The sequence below is a fragment of the Protopterus annectens genome, chromosome 7.part1, assembly GCF_019279795.1.
Source record: "Protopterus annectens isolate FY-2018-M chromosome 7.part1, PAN1.0, whole genome shotgun sequence".
NCBI classification, from domain to species: domain Eukaryota; kingdom Metazoa; phylum Chordata; order Ceratodontiformes; family Protopteridae; genus Protopterus; species Protopterus annectens.
The window spans coordinates 327428140-327443438 of NC_056740.1; the positions used below are offsets into that span (position 1 = coordinate 327428140).

The 15299-nt window shown below is 42.5% G+C and overlaps 1 protein-coding gene across 5 annotated transcripts in view; it reads left to right on the plus strand.

Annotated features, from left to right (window-relative positions):
- QRICH1 (glutamine rich 1) overlaps positions 1-15299 on the plus strand; it is a 1772469-nt gene that overhangs the window by 416206 nt on the left and 1340964 nt on the right. For all 5 annotated transcript variants that reach the window (XM_044078740.1, XM_044078739.1, XM_044078738.1 and 2 more), the window contains one exon: positions 976-2019. In XM_044078740.1, coding sequence (XP_043934675.1) covers positions 976-2019 — 1044 coding nt within the window. The remainder of the gene's footprint in view (positions 1-975; positions 2020-15299) is intronic.

Below are 15299 nucleotides of genomic sequence, written 5' to 3' on the forward strand. Positions count from 1 at the left end.
TTTTTCCTGAATGTAACATTTAGGTGGTTTCCTTCACCACCCTCCTGTGTTAGATTTTGTATCCTTTTATTTGTCTGCATTGCTACGTTCACCTTTGTTTCTGTTTTATTGTCCTTATTGCTATGTTTTATTATGTATACTCTGGAGCTTTTCTCCCCGGGCCTCCGCTGAAAATAGACATGTATCCAGTCAGACTATCCCAGTCAACAAATGTAAAATAAATAATAAATAAATACATCCTTCCTTCAGAGAATAGTTATCCTTCCATTTAGTTTGGCTGCCTCAGTTCTTTGTAGCCTGAGAAAATGAAAATGCCTCGTCTTTGTTTTTTTGGGAAGTATATGGTGAAAGAGGTTGACTTTGAATACTGTCACTTTCTGGGTGATTCTTTTCTTTCTCACTGGAGGCTATATTTCTTTAAGTCTGGCACACACAGCACTTGTGTATCTTGTGTTATCCTAGCTTATCTTTGGTAGTGCTTTTCTGATTATGCTTATGCCTACCCTTCTTAAGAGTACCAGGTCAGTGGGTGCCAGTTGTACAATTACTGAGTATTGGTGCCAGTTCCTGTAAACTGTAGCTTACTGAATTTGGTGACCACATTAGTTTTCTGATTTATCTGTTGGACATCAGAATGGTTCTTTAGTTAAGGTTTCTATATTGCATTATCATAGTCTGGGGGTCATTCATCATCAGATATCTATTTGGAGTTGTGTGCTTGTTTGCTTGGGTTCTGTAGGTACTCCCCTACCCCTCTAACTTTTCTAAAACATACTGTTTAACTGGTTTTACTGTTTTCGCTTTTGTGTACTGTGGTTACAATTGCTTTGGTGTCCCTGGTTGTGGCTAAATAAATCCAAGGGTGAATTCAATTAACTGGTTAACAGATTTAATTCATATTCGTGCTTAAAATGAGATGTTGCATACTGACTTCATTTGTATGTCTTTGTTTATTGACATTTTCTTCTCTTCTAGGTACAAGTACAAGTTCAGCAATCTCCACAGCAGGTAACTGCACAGCAGCTTTCTCCACAGCTCAGTGTTCATCAGCCCACTGATCAGCCAATCCAAGTGCAGGTGCAGATCCAAGGGCAGGGAGTGCAAGCCCAGCAGCAACAGTCATCGCAGGTGATGCAGACACAGGCCCTTCAGAGTCCTAGCCCATCACAGCAGCAGCTGCAGGCAGGGTCCATTCAGGTGCAACACATTCAGGCTAGTCAGCAGCTTCAAGGAGCTACTGACATACCCGAGGATCATATTCAGCATCAACACATCCAGGCCCAACTGGTGGGTCAGGCTCTTTCATCTGGTCAGATCCAGATTCAGACTGTGGGGCCACTTTCTCCTCAGCAGGGCTCTCCAAGAGAGGGAGAACGTCGCGCCAATACTACTAGTGTCTTACAGCCAGTCAAGAAGCGCAAGGTTGATATGCCTATTACTGTGTCATATGCAATTTCTGGTCAGCCACTTGCCACAGTGTTGGCTATCCCACAGGGGCAGCAACAGAGCTATGTGTCATTAAGGCCGGATTTGTTAACTGTAGATAGTGCTCATTTGTACAGTGCTACTGGGACAATCACAAGTCCAACTGGGGAAACGTGGACCATCCCAGTGTACTCTGCACAGCCGAGGAGTGACCTGCAGCAACAGAACATTACTCATATAGCCATTCCACAGGAAGCTTACAATGCTGTTCATGTCACTGGCTCGCCCACAGCATTAGCAGCTGTAAAACTAGAGGATGATAAAGAAAAAATGGTAACAGCTGCATCAGTTGTTAAAAACTCTCATGAAGAAGTTGTACAGACCCTTGCTAATACACTTTTCCCAGCCCAGTTCATGAATGGAAACATTCATATTCCAGTGGCTGTGCAGGCAGTAGCTGGACCGTACCAGAATGCTGGGCAGTCTGTGCACATATGGGACCCTCAGCAGCAACAGCAGCAGCAGCCACACCAGCATCAGCCTCCACAGCATCAGCATCAGACACAAGAACAGCAGCAACCACCACAGCTGCAGGTAAGCCGTTTCTCTTGTAAAAGTAATCTAATGCATAGTCTGAAAGTCTGGTATCATTTTGTGTGAGGTTCTCTTAAATATTTGTGGACAGTTGGCTAACACTTTGGTGTTCCCCTTTCCATCATTTGAGATATCCCTTAGTATTTGGTTTTGACAGTAGTCACATCCTGGCAGGCAGTTTTTAAACTGCAGATACAGTAGGGTTTTGTATAAACTTCAGGTAAAGCCGGGTAGTCTTGCTTTAGAAAAATAATACTACATGACTAAAGGTTGTGAATGGATGTTGCATTGCTTGATATCAGATGTAGGACAGAGTACAGTGATGTCACAGTCCCAGTCTCATTTCTCTCCCAGGGAGGGTTCTAAACAAATGCTTCTGTGGCTGTTGTCAGTGGTAGAGTATGCTGATTGTCTTGCAGATTGCCATTGGCGCTACTTCACACTAGAGTTTTTGCATTTCTGGCTTGATTCGATACCATTTAGATGCACAACAGGGGACTTGTGGCAGTAGTATAGCTGGATTTCCAGTTATACCATTCCATCTGTAACTGGGATGAAACTTGTGGGATGTCAGAACTCACCACTCCCAAAATTCTTAGGTGCTTGGTAACTTTAGTAGAGGAAGAATAAATTAAGTGTTAATAAAGCCAGTGAATTAAGTGTGGAATGCTGCTGAGTTCTAAGCGTTTAATCCTGACTATTTTTGTGGTGCTTTTTGCACTTGAGTTAGAATGGAATTCATGGTTTTGTTTGGGGGGGGCAGGACTCCTTTTTTTTTTTTTTTTCCCCTTAACAGGGTAGGAGAATTGGCCTATAGACCCTTTTTGGCCTTGACCCGATCTGGAAGGGCAAAGATAAATGTAATATGTATGGACAGTTTAGTGCAGCCAATTAAACAGGAACATTTTTGGAAAGTGGGAGGAAACCAGAGTACCTGTTGAAAACTCAGAGTTACAGGAAGAGTGTTCTCAACGAGGATGTCAAAGCTTCTTTTCTAGACTTCCTGTTCAGGGGCTTTGCTGTTCAGTCATTAACAGTGACAAAGTAAAAGGGTAATATCTTTAGTGGTGTGTTTGTGTGTCTGTGTGTGTGTGTCTGTGTGTGTGTGTCTGTGTGTGTGTGTCTGTCTGTCTGTCTGTGTGTGTCTCTGTGTGTGTCTCTGTGTGTGTCTCTGTGTGTGTCTCTGTGTGTGTCTCTGTGTGTGTCTCTGTGTGTGTCTCTGTGTGTGTCTCTGTGTGTGTCTCTGTGTGTGTCTCTGTGTGTGTCTCTGTCTGTCTGTGTGTCTCTGTCTGTCTGTGTGTGTGTGTCTGTCTGTCTGTGTGTGTGTGTCTGTCTGTGTGTGTGTGTCTGTCTGTGTGTGTGTCTGTCTGTGTGTGTCTGTCTGTGTGTCTGTCTGTCTGTCTGTCTGTCTGTGTGTGTGTGTGTCTGTCTGTGTATCTCTGTCCTTTTAGAATGCTGTTTTACAAGGTTACAGAGGGGTCTATGTGAAGGAGTCCATATTTCTGCTGAAGCTGAAAATTTATCGTGGAGTTTAGCAGATGTCCTATTCCTGTGTTGCAGTATTCTTGTTGTGGGATTTCCTGCCCTCAGGCGACTTGTACGTCGGCTCCTATACAAAAGCTTCAGCTTGGCTGTTTCAGCTGCATGGGACGTCACATCTAGGGCCATAAACCCAGGGGTCTTAAATGTGACATCTGCATGTACAATCCTCAGAACTTTTCAGCCGCAGACAACAGACTCATCGTGTGTTCGCTCCTTCACATCAAACATCTCAAAAAAGCTAAGTAACCCGTTGGGGTTTTTTTTTCTTATCTAGCTGTTATTGCTTAAGTTTGGTTTGTTATAGCACTTTATAGCCGATGTCAGCAAAAAAGGGTAAATGCCAATGCAGGTGCCAAATACCCCATAAAGACTCCCATGATTAGTGTGTTTTTTTGCTTAGGCCGGGAGCACGACCTGTTCCATTTGCCAATCATTTGTGCCGAAGACCATTTGCAGCTGTCTGGCCGTGCTTAACCTTTATTTAGAAAACTGGCGCCTTAAGTGGTCAGGCCTAATGATGGAGCCCGCCTCAGAGGCCATGTCAGAACCTCCGCGTAAGAAGGCAAAGTTTCCCAGGCCCTGTTCTTCTGCCACTCTGTTACTGGACGCCCCACCAGCTGCCGATTTAGGAGCTGAGGGACGCCTGGTGGATCCGTCAACTTCAATGACTACCTTTTGTGGCAGCAGTTGCTCAGCCGATGGCTGGCATGTCCCCGGAGCCAACCCAGACCCCAGCTAGTGTTGAGGTAGAGGGGGAACCAGAATCTGTAGAGCTTCCAACCGGGATCCCGCCTACAGACACTGTTCCTATCAGGTCCAACTCCAGGCCTGCTCCAACGTCTACCCCAGCAAAAAAGAAACCGAAAACTAAGCATACCACTTCCACTAAAGGAGGGCCTACCTGACTTGCAGTCCTTCACTTCTTCCCTGATGCAGTCCTTTATGGCCCTTAGGCCTTCTGCCTCATCCTGCACTGCTCTACCTTTGCTCAGCACTAGGCCTGCTTCAGCCTCTCCCCCCCCCCCTGACATTTCAGGATAGGGTAGAAGAGCATGATACTTCATCCTCCTCCTGTGAGGACTCCATAACTTAGACCTCCCAAATTGCTTCACCCCAGGAGTACTATTCTCCTGATGAAGAATCTATAGAGGGAGATTCACCCCCTGAGGATATCACATTTGGTGAGACTATCACCAAAATGAAAGATTACTTCAAATGGGATACCTCACAAATGTGTGATACCCAAAAGCAGTATTTTGAGCTTCAAGTAGAATCACCCTCCCCTTCTGCTGTTCCCCCATCTTACCTGCATACCTAGATGCCTTTAACCCTGCATCTAAGACTCCTGATTCACAGCCACCTGCCCCAAGTGCCCAGATCGCTATTACAAGGTGCTTGACTAACAAAAATTCTTTATCAAACCACCCTTGGCAGACCCAGCTGTGATTGCCACCTATCCTGATAAACAATCCAGACTCCTTCCCTCGGCCTCACTCCTACCCACAGATAGACAGCAGATCTATGGTTAGGATAGGTAAGGTCTACACCTCCTCCACTTTGGCTTTTAGAGCCATCAACTATCAGACACACATGACTAAATATGCTCTGGACTTGGTCTTTCAAGCCTCTTCCTTGCTGGCCACTTTTCCTGACTGCCCCACTAAAGCTGACATCTCTTCCATACACAAGTAGCCAGACACTCAGATGCAGCTATGATGTTGCAGAAGACTCTGCTCTCTCTGCAACATCTGCTTCAGTTCTCAGGAAATGCTCCTGGCTTAGACTTCACCTCCCAGAAGACTTTGTCTACGATCTTAGATGCCCCCTGGACCACAATTTCCTTTTTGGCAAACAATCTGCAGATCTTTTTAAGAATCTGCAAGAAAAAAGTAAAGAATTACAGGACATAAAACATTTGTTGGTGTCCCTTATTCCCAAGTACTACAGAAACTGTCCAGCAAAAGCCACATTTGTGAGGCGAAACCCAGCCCAGGCTGGTACTTCCTCTTCCAGATCTAGAAGAGGGGCAAGAAGACCAACCACTTCCAAACTTGCTGCCTCGCACCCTCAGCCCAGACGGCCTTTTCAAGACAGAGGAGGCTCCAACAGTGTGTGATTGCCTTGCCCCCCCCCCAACACTCTCAATCTGCTTATCCCACTGCCTCCCCTTCTGGAAAACCATCACCTCGGACAAATGTGTACTGACCATAATACAACAAGGATACTTCCTCTCATGGAAAGTAAAACCATGAGGCATCCCATTTCCTCCCAAAAACCAACAGCATCTCCCTCCACAGATTTTGACAGACCTTCTGAAGCTGGGTACCATAGAACCAGTTCCCTCAGGTCAGGCAGGAAAAGGTTTCTACTCCAGTCTCTTCCTGGTCCCCAGAAAAGACTGCCCATGGAGACCCATCTTAGACCTCTCCTTCTTAAATCTTTACCTAAAAGTGCCCACTTCAAAATGCTGTCACTGCCAGCTCTACTACCACTCATCCCAACCAAAGCCTTCATGGCCACCTTGGATCTAATTACACATACCCATCAGACCTTCCCACAGAAGTTTTCTGCATTTCTCTGGGCCCTCTTCTCATTTCTAATGTATTGGTTTGTCCACTACCCCCCCAACCCCCCCCCAAGTGTTCACAAGATGCCTGGCCCCAGCCATTGCCTCTTGCAGAGTACAGAGAATTCAGATTTACCCCTACCTAGACTACATCCTAATCCTTGCAGAAGACAAAGATACCCTTTCAACTCATCTGCACTTCACCATGTCCCTTCTACAAAATCTAGGGTTCATCCTCAACCTTCCAAAGTCTTCCTTGCACCCAGAACAAGACAAGATTTTCCTGGGTTGTGGAATCCGAATGGAGAAAATGAAGGCTTTTCTTCCCCAAGACAAGGTCAACTCCCTTACCTCCCACTTCAGGGCACTGCTACAGGCAGAACTAATAACTGCAAGACAATTCCTACGAACACTGGGCTTAATGGCAGCCACCATATCTATGCTCCCACTATCCAGAATGCATATGCCAGCCACAGTGGTGCCTAAACAAAATTTGGTCCCGGTATCAAAATCACCTGGAGCAAGAAATCCCCCTCCTTCCCTGTCTAAAAAGTCATCAGCTGGTGGATCCAACAAGTCCAGCTAAACCGGGGGGTTCTTCTCTAGCTCCCCCCCAACCCAGGTGATCCATACAGATGCCTCAGATTCAGGGTGAGGGAGCCACTATGGCATCTTACAGGGTGCAAGCAACATGGCACCCTTCCTTTAAGGCCAAACGCATCAGTGTGAGGGAAATGACAGCAGTCTTCTTAGCTCTAAAAACCTTTACTCCCCTGCTTCTACCAGGGGTTCTACAAATTGTAGTAACAGACACCACAGTAATGTGGTACCTCAACAAACGGAGGGTGAAAAGCATATCAGCTGTGCAGACTAACTCTGCTGATATGAGATCTAGCCGCTCGCCACAACTTGTCCCTGCAGACAACCTACATTCCCTCGCAGGACAGCAAACAAGCAAATCTTCTAAGCAGGACATCCTGTCCACAATACGAATGGATGCTGGACAGGACTGTCTTCTTAGACGTTGTCCACTGGTGGGGCACTCCTCAAATAGACCTGTTCACTCCCCCCCCCAACAGGCATCTGCAGACCTTCTGCTCAAAGACCTACTCTCCTCTAGCCTGGAGGGTGGACTCTTTCAACATCTCCTGGAAGGGGAAGTTTCTTTATGCCCCCCCCCCCCACTAGTACAGAAAGTCCTCCTGAAAATCAGGTGAGACAAACCAAAAATCTTATTAGTGACTCCATACTGGCCAAGGCAGCACCGGTTCCCCCTACTTCACAATCTAACAAAGGGCAATCACTACATGTTACCCTACAAGGTGGACCTTCGGACACATGAAAAGGGAACTCTCATCCACCTACACTTGCAGATGTCCCTGACACTGTGGGTGATAAACTTTTGATCCCATTCAGACACCACTACTCCGAGGACGTGCTTTCAGTCCTGAGGAGGCCAGGAAACCTACTGCAAGAAAACCATACCTAGCTAAATGGGAAAGAGTTACTAAATGATGTCTAGACAAAGGAAGGGACCCTTGCATTGATCACCCCCCCCAATTCTTACTTGTGTGTGTCAACTAATAAAAAGTGTACTTTCATATTCTTCAGTGAAACGAGACCTTTTTGCAATATTAGCCTGCCTGCCACTAGACCCTCCCTTGCTAGCCAAGCTCGATGTAAAACTCTTCTTAAAAGGTATGTTGAACATTAGGCCTCCCAACAAATCCTCTCTCTCCAACCTGGGACCCTAACTTCATCCTGGAAAAGCTTGCCCAACACCCATTCGAACCTGCTGGGACAGCTACCCTTCAGATGTGTACATGGAAAAACAGTTCTACTAGTTGTTATAACCTCAGCCAGAAGGGTTTCATAACTACAAGCCTTAATGGCTTGCCCCCCTATACTACGTTCCACAAAGACAGAGTAACCCTGAGAACTAACCCCCTACTTTGTCCCCAAGGTGGTCAACGATTTGTCATTAAACCAGTCTATCCACCTTCTATCCCTCTCCCACCAATGAAGGTGAAAGGATACTTCACTCCCTGGATGTACACAGACCACTAAGATTTTACCTAGACAAAACAAAATGCATTAGGAAATCCAAACAACTTCCATCCCAGGACATTGGGCAAGGCAGTCTCCAAACAAACCATTGCATGTTGGATCAGGAAAGCCATCTGTCTTTGCTACTCCCACCATGGAAAAAAATCCCCCAGTGGGAGTAAAAGCCCATTCCACTAGGACAATGGCTACCTCCAAGGCTTTCCTAAAAGGTCTGGATACGTTTTCCATTATGGAAGCAGCCACATGGTCCACTATCCACACTTTCACCAAACACTACAGTTAGACTAGGTCTCCAGAGCATGTGCAGGATTTGCCAGGGCAGTCCTACAGGGCTTTGTAGAGTCATCTTCTGTATCTGTCATCCTTTCATCCAACTAAACTATGGTACTTTCCCACAACAAGAGTACTGCAACATAGGAATAGGACAACATAGAATAGTTGTGTAAAATCATAGCATAACCATAGATGTCCTTCTCTTCCATGTTGCAGCATTCCTTCCCATCCACCAATAACCCTCTCATCATTCTCTTTCTCATCCCAGCATGTCCTTGGGACCTAATCACGTACACCTTTCACCTTGGACCTATCAATACCAGAGAAAGGCCCTAGTGTCCCACACCTGACATCACTGGCACCTCCTTCTGCTGGGCCTTCTACTCTGCCTGCTGAGCTTCAGGTTCTGAGGATTGTACGTGCAGATGTCACATTTAAGGTCCTTGGTTTATGGCCCTACGTGTGATGTCCCATGCAGCTGCAACAGCCAAGCTGAAGCTTTTGTATAGGAGCCGATGTACAAGTCGCCTGAGGGCAGGAAATCCCACAACAAGAATACTGCAACATGGAAGAGAGAGACATCTATGGTTATGGTAAGATTTTACACAACTATTCTTTTTCTTTTACACCACTAAAGGGTGGTGGTTGAGAAGCTGAGATCTGTAGCATTTTCACTGAGGCTGCAGGCAGCTCCCATTCCCCCCCATTTACCCTGATGAAAATACATTGGCCTGTTTCAGTTTCATTGCTGACACATGGGTGCATCTTTGAAAGCAAAAGACCTTATTAAATTCTTTCTGCCTCCCTCTTTCCCATCTTTCACCTTACCAAGCTTCACTTCAAATGAAAAAAGCTGGCAAATATGGTGAGAGTCATCCAAGAGGTTCTGAACAGTCATTGAAGATGAAGGTAATTGGATTCACCTGGTTTGTGTTTCAGGATGCAGTAAATTCTGTTAACCAGCACCCATGGTGACTGATTGATGTCGGATAACTATAGATGTTCTTCGTATTTCACTGTTGCAGTCATCACACTTGGGTTATCTGCCTGCAGGTAGCCCTCAGTTAGCCCGAATACCAGAGTCTTAGTATTTCTGCATCGGATGCTGTTGCTTCTTCCATGACGTCGGGTTGTCAGGTGTATAAATCAGGCAGCCAACGCCATTACATCAGTCTTTCTTGCCGAGGAGGAGCCCAAAGCAAAATCAGTTCACAAGTGCCGGTCGGCCGCTACCTGAAATTTTCATTTGAGTTTATAATCCTGAAGTCTTCTAAAGCTAAGTACCCCATTGGGGATCCTTTTTTCTTGTTCTAACTGATGTCACAGATGTAACCTCAGAGATTTTCATTCTTACTGCGTCACCAGTTTTGGCACAAACCACTACATTCCTCTCTCTCGGTTTTGTGCCTTGTTTAACGCCCGAACCATTCATCGTCGGGCTATCTTTGTCGCTAAAATCTTTCACACTCATTCTCCGTATTCTGAATTGGCTTCGATAAGCCATCCGACTACAGAGCTTCTGAAAAACCATAAGGATAAAAACAGAGACAGACCACATAGGTCCAAAACTGCGGACGACGCTTCCATTAAGCTAGTTGCCAGTCCGCCGGTACTCGGTGAGGTGCCTTTGCAGCCCCTGATGCTCGCTTATACAGATTTGCTGGCCTCTGCTGAGACCCATTCGGAGTCTGGTATGACGCGAGATGCTTCTTCAACTATGGAACCTGCAGATGTCTCTACCTTGGATGGGTCCGGAGACGCTGTGCAGGCACCGGCTTCTGAGGGTGTATTCTGTCCTACCGATGTTCGAATCAAACAGACGACTTCTTTTTTAGCCAAAACCACTGAGTTTCTGAGGCCCAGAGTACGCACCACGCCTAGAAAACAGACTACCTAAGCACATGCTCAAACTCCTATGCCAAAAAAACAAATGCTTAAAATAGCTGAAGACCTTATTACCCTAATTAGGGGAAGCCAGCCTTCCCCTGCTAAGACAAAGAAGTGAGTTTCCTTCTGACTCTATAGACCAGAAATCTGATGACTCTGACCCTTCTTATTATCAGGACATGCCCTTATCCGCCTATGAGGATTCAGATGCAGAGGAATCTATTCCCTCTGCCTCCCCTGCAGAGGATTTTTCTTTTGGCGAAACCTTGCATACTTTGACAGCATTTCCTCTGGGAATGCCAAGACTACCCTCAGTCCAAAAAGAGACTCGGAGAATTTTTAGAGTTGCCTCAGCACAGGCCTCGAGCTATACCCCCTGTCTTGGATGTTGTAGATGATGTTTTTATGGAATCCAGTCTTACTCCAGATTCATTACCCCGGCCCCTAGGAAACCTGACAGGTACTACAGAGTACCTGATTCCTGCAAGTTCCTTTTCAAGAATCCTACTGCTAATCCAGAGACCATTTTCCAGGGGCCTAAAGGTATTAAGGCTACTACAGCCATAAATCCTACCCCTTCAGACAGGGATTCCAGAGCTTTAGACAGATGGGGTAAGAAGGTATATACCTCTGCAACTCTTGCCATCCGGGCATTGAATTGCCAGCAACATATTATGGAACTAAACAGAAAATGGTATTTCCAGATTGTGCAGAAAATAAAGTTTAATTAAATTTAATAAAGGAGTTTTATAGTCCTATTTTTGACCCTGTTAACACTCCTAAAGTTCTTCAGACTGGCGTTAATGGATTTAATCAACCTAAAGATGCTCACCCTGAAAAGGGAACCAAAAAAACAGATGCTAGAGCCAACTCTACAGGTACTGTGTTTTCTAACAATATTTTTAAAGAAACAAGACTGGCTTCAAGTCAAATATTTTTTTTAAAACCAAGACTAATTTTGTCAGTGGGACTGGTGTTTCCTATCGTTCTAAACTGGACGATTTGCACAAAAAGATGTATAAATATAGAACACTTGCCATAGAAAATGAGTATCTGAATGAATGTATTTTAAGGGAAATTGTTCCCAAAGGTCTTAGAATATATAAAATGCCTAACAATGTGATTCTGATTTTTATTTTGAGCTTATTGAATTGTTTAATAAATGTGGTCTGGACATGTTGAAATTAATGATTAGAGAAAATGTAAGATGTCAGGAATTATTGCAAAAGGAGGTAGAGGAAATTGATCAGCTAATCAAGACTGACCTAATGTTTAGTATTGAAGAGGAAAAAGCTAAATATTTTGGCTTAAAAGAAATTGATAAGAAATGTGATGAATTGGTAAACAGGAAAATGAACAAACTGGAAAGGGACATATTAGATTATAATAATAAAACAAGTTATCCTAAACCTCGGTATATTTATAATAGGTCAAATGGATATAACAATGTAACATCCCCCGAGGAAAATGATGGGAATGGTAGTGTGTGTTACGATGATTGTCAGGAATATGATAGGGATTACCCTCCTTTGTGTAGATCAGAGAGATTGAATAACAAAAAGGGTCAACAGGATGCAAATTTTCAAATGAGGGGGAGGAGAAGGGGGAGGGGGAAGTACTAAGGTACCAACATCCAGCCCACCCCTCCGTTAACACAAATGAAATTCTGGTCGAAGGTAACAAATATACATATAATAATTTTACCATATACAATTTTAGCAATACATTAATAAGAAAGGAGCATTTTTTATTATTTTCAAAAGGGTTTAAATTTATCCCTTATAAAAAAGGTGATACAGCTAAGAGCCTACTAGACATTAAGATGTTTTTGAGAAAGGTAAACTTAAACATAAAATTACCAAAGAAACAGGATTTTGGGACAGGGGTATTAAGGCGCAAAAGTACATTCAATCCCCCTCTGCACCCTCAACTGAAAAATTTGGAAAGGGTGTTGGAACTAGAAATAAGGAAAGAGCAGAACAAGATTAGTTTTAGGGGGAATTTGACAAAGGCAGAAAAGGAGTTATTGTACGAATTGAAAGGAGATAAAAATCTCAGGGTTATGAAACCGGATAAAGGGGTGGGGTAGTATTCATGGAAAATATATGAAAGCAAAATGCATAGTATATTATGGGACGACACAAGATATACGAATGTCTCATTAAATGAGGTCAATATTGCATATAATAAAATAGACCTTAATTTAAATGAATTACTCCAACAGGGACTGATAGATTACAACACCTTCTTGTATTTGAAGGTGGACAAACCCAAAACACCCACTATATTTGGCATACCCAAGACTCACAAATGTGAACAAGATTCCCCCCCCCACTTAGACCCATTGTGTCGGCAGAAGGTTCCAAAACTAATGCATTGGCTAAATATGTTGATTTAAAACTAAAGGACCTGTGGTTTAATAAAAATACGGTATTAAGAGACTCTTCGGATTTACTTAAAGAAATCTCTGATGGATTATATCATGACAATCTCTTATTTGTGACTATTGATATTGTTGACCTTTTTTCATCCATACCCTACAAGAAAGGGACGGAATTGTTAGACGAGATTGTATATGAAGATAAAATTTTAACACAAAATGATAAATTGGTTTGTACATGGTTAATGGATTTAATTTAAAAAATAATTTTATATATTTTAATTGTGAATTTTACAAACAAATTCAGGGAGTAGCTATGGGAGCAGCTTGTGCTCCCACCTACGCCAATTTAATTCTTATTAAATGGGAGGAGAAATTTATATTCAACACAGAATTTAAAGATTGTTGGTGTTTATATCGCAGGTTTCTTGACGACATAGTAATTTTTTGGATTGCAGGAAAAGACAAACTGAATGAATTTATGACCTACATTTAATAATTCAACTGAATTTTTAAAGTTCACACAATATATCTGAAAATAACTTGGTTTATTTGGATATTGAAATATACAAAAGAGGTACACATTTTGAAAGCAGAATTTACAGAAAACCGACTTTTTGTAACTCCTTCCTACACTATGAAAGTGCACACCCCATGCACTGTAAGAAAAATATTGTCAAAGGACAATTTGTGAGGGGTAGTAGAATGACCAGTACAGAGGATGATTTCTTCAAGGAATGTGAGTTACTTCAAAAGATGTTCTTGGAGAGGGGGTACCCACTGAAATTTGTAACCCAAATAAGGGAAGAAGTGGTCAATGGAAGGTTAAGTAAGTTTAAACCTATAAAGAATAGCAGGGACAACTTTAATAAAGTCAATAAGGAAGACCAGAGAGAAAAATTTGAACAAGCATTAATCTTGGAATATAATGGGGTGAATAATCATGTCAAAAAGATATTTTTGAAAGAGTGGCAAAAATTTGTTTCTATTTCTGATTTAGAGAATCTTGCTGACATTTCACACAAAATAATTTATACAAATTCTAACAGTATTAAGGCTATTTTAGAAAATAAGATGGGAGATACAACTAACAAGGGTAGAATAGGTACCTACAAATGTGGCCGATGTAGTCAATGTTCATGTATTCTCAATGTAGAGAGGTATTTTTTGTTGAGTAGGAACAGGTGGATTTGTAACAGAGCATTACAACTCTGAAACCAAAGGGATAGTATATTTGGCCATCTGTAAAATTTGTGGGTCATTTTATGTAGGTAAGTCTGAGAGGATGCTGAAAAGAAGAATTTATGAGCATAATTACGAAATTTCAGTAGGGAAAGAAACAATTGCACTATTTAAACATAGCAAGGAATGTAAGGGGGCCACTTATCGTTTCATGGTTTTAGAACAAATTAAGTTTAACATTAGGGGGGTGTCCCTGGGAGGAGTTGATTGAGTTTAAGGAATTATGGTGGAAGATGACTCTTAAAGCAGACCACCCCCCGGGTTTGAATGATTTTATTTCCATCAAACCATTATTAAAACTTAGATCAGCCAAACTTTAAAGGCTGAAAAAGTAATAACAATAGAAATGGCCACCAGATGGCATATGCTTATAAATATTAGGAAGAAACCGGTTTGTTTTTTTATAATATATAAAACAATATTTTTAATGCAAGAATTTTAAATTTGGAAATTTATAAGTCCTCACATGGACATAATAAAGTTTCTTCTTCCCTTTTATACATTTTTTTAAGAAGAAAGAATTTTAATATAATAATTTGCATTTTTAAAACATGGGAACAATACATTCACAATACAACGTCCCTTTTCCAGTTTTTTATGTCTCTGGTTCTTTAAGATATTACATCACTGATCTCATTTACTGTTTAATTACTTAATTACTTAATTGTTTTAGGTATATATATATATATATATATAGGTGGTCTTTTGAAATGTTAGGCATCTGAGGAAGTCTATGTAATAAGACGAAAACGCTGTGTTATATATTTAAGGCGTTAATGGTTTTATAATTTTTTGACGTTTTTGGAACTGCAACTTTGTCAAATAAAACTTTGTGTGGAAGTTCTTCTTGTGCTCTCATTTTGCACCTTCGAGTCTATTTTGCAGAAAATAAAGACTTACTAGAGCTGATTCATTCTGCCAACCAGGTTAGAAAGCATAGTTTGCAGTGTGGCTGTGATGCCCTAGAAGCATCTTGCAGGGCTACAGTCACTGGTTCTGTACTGAGAAGACATGCTTGGCTGAAGGAGCAAACCTTGCCAGATAATGTCAAATCCAAATTACTAGACGCTCCTTTAAACAACTAACCATCATAAACCAAGACTATCATTAACAATAAGATACTAGAAGGGTAGAATTCTAGTGAAGAAAGTTATACAAAACACTTTATACGAGCCTGAGCCAGAAAAAACGACACCTCACAGCTGAAGCGGCAAACGAGATCTGGGTAGCTATCGCTACGCATTATGGGATAAGGGGTAGCCTCGAGCCAGTAAACAGCTCTCGAGCTATTGAAAACCAGCAAGAACGAAGGCAAGATAGACA